Source organism: Dipodomys ordii, unplaced genomic scaffold, assembly GCF_000151885.1.
Source record: "Dipodomys ordii isolate 6190 unplaced genomic scaffold, Dord_2.0 Scaffold6, whole genome shotgun sequence".
NCBI lineage: Eukaryota > Metazoa > Chordata > Mammalia > Rodentia > Heteromyidae > Dipodomys > Dipodomys ordii.
In genome coordinates this window covers 4,407,997-4,413,996 of record NW_012267222.1, presented here as the reverse complement: position 1 = coordinate 4,413,996, position 6,000 = coordinate 4,407,997, and the positions used below count along the sequence as shown (strand labels likewise).

The 6,000-nt window shown below is 42.2% G+C and overlaps 1 protein-coding gene across 1 annotated transcript in view; it reads right to left on the bottom strand.

Moving 5' to 3' along the window:
- Window positions 1-1,168: 1,168 nt before the first annotated feature.
- Window positions 1,169-6,000, bottom strand: part of Camta1 (calmodulin binding transcription activator 1) — a 704,439-nt gene continuing 699,607 nt past the window's right edge. Inside the window, exon 23 of the mRNA XM_013034731.1 lies at window positions 1,169-4,403. Within this exon, the coding sequence (XP_012890185.1) occupies window positions 4,371-4,403 (33 nt within the window). The 3' untranslated portion in view covers window positions 1,169-4,370. The remainder of the gene's footprint in view (window positions 4,404-6,000) is intronic.

Below are 6,000 nucleotides of genomic sequence, written 5' to 3'. Positions count from 1 at the left end.
GGGGGGGGGGGCCTCCGCGCCCCTGGGATCTACGCTGCGGGGTCTGCCCGGGCTTCGGGTCCGCACGGCCGCGGGCTGCGTTGGGAGCGCGGTCCGCCAAAGTAGCCAACGGAGGTCCAGGCTCTGGAAAGGGACTGCTGGACAGCGGGCCATTTCTGTGGTCGTGACAGGTCCACCCGGGGTACGTGCTCCTGCCTGACGCGGCAGGACTTGCTCCCTTCCGAGGGTGGCTTGTCACACGGCGGGTCGTTGGGTCCCCTCACCTGCACCGCACAGCCCATGCTATAACCTGGAGCGAGCTCGGCGCTCGGGATTGTGATCTTACCCGTGTTCCCCGGCCCTCCTGGCACCTGTAGGTCTTCAAATTCGGGCCCACGGGAGAGCGTCGCTGTGTAATGTATTTGTTACCAGGAATATGCCTTCCAATAGTCTCCTACATCAAGCAAGTCACTCCAAGGTCAACTAATGGATCTCTAGATGATGGGAAGAAGAAAATACTAAGGTGTCTTTTCCAACGCAGGAGAGAAAGGAAATAGAAGAGAGCCACAGAGGTGGAACCGGGGTTCAGTAGCCAAAGAGAACTCGCCAGGCAAGAGAAGAACAAAGGCGGGGAAAAAGCCATGGAGGTGGAGGGACGTGGCGAGCACCGAGGTGCAGGCCGGGCAGGGGTGCAGTGAGCCCAGTGAAGACAAACAAGACAAATGTCACCTACACTCGGTGGGCTCGAGAGATCCTTGAAGGACTTGGAGCTGGGACGATTCATGACGCAACATTTGGCGTGGATTAGATGGACACTGACTGCTAGTGAGACAAGGACAGGGTCTGCAATTAAGGGGATCAAACAAAGCAGACAGAGCACAAAGAATGCTATGGAACGCTATCGAAGAATGTTTGATCTAAAATGGTGAATTTAGCTTGGTATCATTTTTCAAGTAACTGAATTGTCTTATGAAACAAATGATGGAAGATAGATGGAGAGCTCTGGGAAAGTGATTCTGTTGTTTGTCCCCCGCCCCCAGGGATAGACCTGAAGTGGTTCCATTTAGTATGAAAATACATTATGTGGACAGGAGGGAAATACTTAAAATTGCCCCATCTGGTTTGAAATACGCTTAACATCTTGGGTTTTGGAATTCCCATCAAGTTAAGGCAAAGCACACCGATATTATGGGGAAATTTTCTTCATTTTTAATTTACAGCAGAAAGAATATAAAGCATTCAGAAAACATTTTCCATATTTTAAGGGCAATTCAAAACATTTTGCATGGTTTCCAGCAGCTGAGTTCTTCAACAGATCCATTGATTCAATGATGCTTTACATGCACAAATACAAAAATAAAACTTACAAAAAAAGAAGACATCTAGACTAGTTTTACATGCAAGTCTCAGGGACCCCCATTGGGCGCCAACTACTGTGTGGAACTGCCATAAGCGACCGTGCAGCCAGAGGGGTTCGTGTTATTGTCTTGATTTTGTTCACACAGTACAGCTGATTTCGAATGGGTAACAAGAATAGCAATTAAATCTTCAGGAGACAGAATAAGATTAGCTATTAATTTTATAATGAACTCCTACTCCTGGCACTTGGGAATTTCAGATTATCCAAGAAAGCTGCGCTTACCTATCTATCATCTTATACTCAAAAGGAAGATTCACAACCAAAGAAAAAGTGGTCAGAAATGCTTTGTTTCAGTGGAAGTGCATTTTTACCTCACCTAGGATTCACAGTTTTTACTGGCAGGTTTTGAACCTACTTCTTATCTCCTCCATAAGAACCTCCTAATTCTATGTAAGTCTCTATGTTCTGGAATTTTCTAACTTATTTGGCTAATAATGGAGCAATGTGAAACATTAAAAAAAATCAATTGTGAGGGTTGAAGCAAATCCACTGAGGTCATTACTCAGGTCAAAAAGATTAGTTATTTGTACCATAATTAATGGACTAAATGTACCCAAATACAGTATTAATATAGGATATTCTGAAAGAGCTGGCTTCTCACATTCTTTTCCTGTTATGAATGCAACTGTGTGTTTCTGAGATTACTCAAGTGTCTTCCTAACAGGTCAAATTGTGGGAAATCATCGTATGTGGGAGACAGCACAGCTGCAACATAACCCACGCACAAAGACAACATCGGGCCAGGTCCATTGACAAGTGTACAGGTGGCTGCGAGAGGTGGGACTGTCACTATTGTCAAAGCTGATCACAAGCAGAAAGACATATACTGTACAGTAATTTGAGGTTGGCAGTGAAAGGAAGGAATTAAAAAACAAGTACAATTATAGAAAAGGCACCAAGAGTACTGACCCCAGTTTTTACCACAATCTTTTTGTATCAGCCTTCCTTCTAAAGACACCAGTTTAAAAAAAAAAGCTTCTCTGTGAATATTTTTAGGCTTCACAACAAGCCTTGAGTTTACAACTCACAGTTGGCCACCCAAACCAAGTCAAAACATCTCATTTTATACCAACTGATCCTCAAACGTCACCTGGGAATTTTAAAACTGGCATCAGCAAATGGCAAGCTTTATTCTCTCCATTTGACATTAGTAGTTTAATTTTTAAAAGCAATAGATTCTTTGGCTCCTCATTATGTGGAAATAGTAATTCACATGGCATCCCTACAAGACCAGTCTATGTGTATGTTGCACTTCTAGTTGCTTTTTTGTGCAGTTTTTGATTTCATCTTCTGATTTACAGCAGATGGTATGAAAATGTGATCATTTTCTACTCTTCACACTACTTCTTTCGTCAGGTTCTGATTATTCTAAGTGTTTGTTTTTGGAGTGAGGGGGTGGTGTGTTAAGTTATAGACAGATTCATTTTAGGATTATCTGTTTTGCAAAAGTAACTTAATTTTCTCAAGCAATATTAGCATTCACATTACTTGGCACCGTTGGCAAAAGAATTTTAAATAATATAAACTAAACTGGTAGCCAAAATTAAATGTAAACATATCCTTTTTTTAAGTAATGTTACTCTGCCTTTTTTTCCTAAGTCTAAATACAGTAGCTCTTTTATTTTTTGCAGTTTAATCATGCGTTAGCAAAATGTTCTTCTAAAGAACATTTAAAATAAAGTACTCTTATAGTGAAATAAAGTTTTTTTTGTTTCATTTTACAGACCATAGCCACTAATGCTTTGCTTTTGCTCATTTCTTTTTCTTGATTTCATGCACATATCTCTTTGTTTTAATATATACAATATATACAAACAATACATCCACTTTTTTTCTCCCTCATTCAGACAAAACTATACAGATAATTTTATCTTGCCATGTTATTGATCTTTGTGAATAAAATATTTAGCAATTAATATAATCCCTTTCAAATATTTTCTCACTTTTCATTTCTACCTTCTATATATACATGGAGACCACTCGGTTTGGATGAGATAGAGCCAAACACATGGAATTTACTGGCCAGAATGCAGCACCACACTGGTCGTTTAGGTGGCAAATGTCCAGGCAAAGTTTATGATTCCTTGGAACGACAAATGTTTCCAAGGTTACTAAAAAGGCTACATGCTTTACCAATTCTTAAGTAATTCTCATTGCACATGAAAGTAAGGCCCAAAATTAAAGTGCTGGACACGAGAAAGGGACAAGGTGACGACTCCTCGCAGGTTCTTCGGAGGTGCAAGGGCAAGAAAAGAAATGTCAACTCTGAAAGCTGTTTCTCCTATCTCCCATGCATTACCCGTTTACCACACACCCGCCCTCTGCAAACTTCCACAAGACATGAACAACCTGCAGATTTTAGAAGTTGCATTAAGTGTGCTGTAGAGATTAAAACAAACAAACAAACAAAACCCCTAACAAACAAAACAGTGAAGGAAATGAGAACACGCGGACCCGATAAACGTTTGTGTGATCTATGCCCTCCACTGAGAATCAATCCCAAGGGTTCAGCTTCTTGGAAATAACCGGCAGGTGCAGGCCCAGCAATCCTTTGTGTTGCTAGTGTTTCCCCACCTTTTCTTATCTATATTTTTGGTATAAATATTTGTACAGTTCCACACGATGTTTGAATACAGCCCTATATGAGAAGGAAAACCACTTCTTCCTAAGAAGAGGAAGCCTCTTTCGATTCCTCCTGGTGTCTTGTTTTCCTATGATCCAACAGAAGATTGAGTTCCAAGATGTCTTGCTGATCAAATTAAAAGTTGTCCATGAAAGTGCAAATGCAATGACCAAAACATTCCGTTAAAATCCTGCAGCTGATCTCCCCAAACTGCAGAGGGATTGTGTGTGTGTGTGCGTGTGTGTGCGTGTGCGCATGTGTGTAGTTGTTGCATGTCTCTGCTAAAAACAGAAATGAAAACAGTCTGAAAAGCAATGTCACATTGCTAAGGGATGCTGCTGTATGTCTTCAAGTTCCTTGGCCTTTTTCAATTCTTTCACTCTGGAAGAGAAACAAAACAAAACACCAGGTGGTAACTACAGAGCGAGGCTGTGGTGACACTGGATAGAGCTAACACCATTTGTTCCCTCCTCTGTGAGAAGCCAGCACAAACCCTTTGGGGACTGATGGCAAAGGAAACACCTTCCCAACAGTTGTTGGGAAGAATGTTCAGAGAGGAAGACATGACCTTAAAGGGATATAAAAGAAATAAGCCCTTGGTTCTACACTAGCTGCTCCAAGCAACAAGAGAGAGCTAAGGCAAAGTCTGTGGCACCGAAGTATAACAAACATACTGAACCTCTCTTGCCTGGCGGATCATTATTACTCCCTCCGCTGTGATGTAAACTTAGGGGTCTGCACACACCTGGGCTTTGTTTTGACTACACCAATAGACTGAGCTTCTGCTTTGCTCACAGACAATGGTGCAAGCAATCCTGAGCGGGTCATACGCATCCTTCTTTACCTCTAGATCCACACCAGCACTTCAAGCCACACTCGAGCTCCTCTTCCAGCCCCATGTGGAAAGCAGGTGGAGGCAACAGCGAGGGAAGAGAGACTTAGCTCTACTTATCACACATACTGCAGTAAACAAACTTGACCAGTACCGATCACCACTTCCAATCTGCCTTTCAATGTAAAAAAATCTGCCTCTGTTCCAAATCTGTTTCTTTTGCTTCATAGCCCAGGCTGATCTTAAACTCACTGCCTTCTTGCTACAGCCTCCCAAGTACTGGGGTGATAGGCAAGCACCACCCAGCCTTTGCCTCTTAAAAAATATTCTTTTAATGTGACATCTAGTATAGATGGGTGACAGGAAAACAGTTGGAAATATGTTTATCTCTCTATACTGACAAGAAAGTACAAGTTTGCCTGAACAGTTGAATGATCAGATGTAAGTCACTTTGTAGTTCTGCATGTTCCATGGTGACATTTGTTTCCCAGGGGTGGGGGTGATAACGGCAGCCACAGAAAGGCCGTGGTTTCTCAGGGTGTCACTGGCACAAGGGAGCGTCTTAAGATAAGCTCTCTCCTGTTTGCTTCCGCGATACTGGCAAGTTAAGTTATTATCTTAAGATGAAGGCTACTGTACTTTCTAAGAAGGCAGGAAGAGAACATTCTGAAAAAAACCTATGAAGCCACTGCTGCCTGACACACCGGGAGTGGATGCAATGACACACGCACTCTTACGGCAACTTAAGGAAACTTTTAGAAAATGTACTACTCTAAGAATCATCTCTCAGCATTCTGCAAAGGTGATACGATCTCTTCAGGGAGAAGATGCTCTGTTTCAGAAGAAAAATATTTCATTGTTTACACTAAAGATGGTTCTGTGAAAACCTGCTGCATGTGACCAGACCCCACTCAGTCTTGGTGTGGATACACACGCAGCAGTGGCTATGCGCATCGTTTGTCCCCTCCACCACAATTCACACACACACTGCCTGGTCCTAGCAAGAGCCAGACCTTACTTAGTTTTAAGTGTATAATTAAGGATACCGTGGCTTATTAGATTGTAGGCTAATGTGGGTCATGTTATATATAGTTCAGAATTGTGTATATCTACAGGTCCCTGATTTGGGGCATGCATACTTAATAA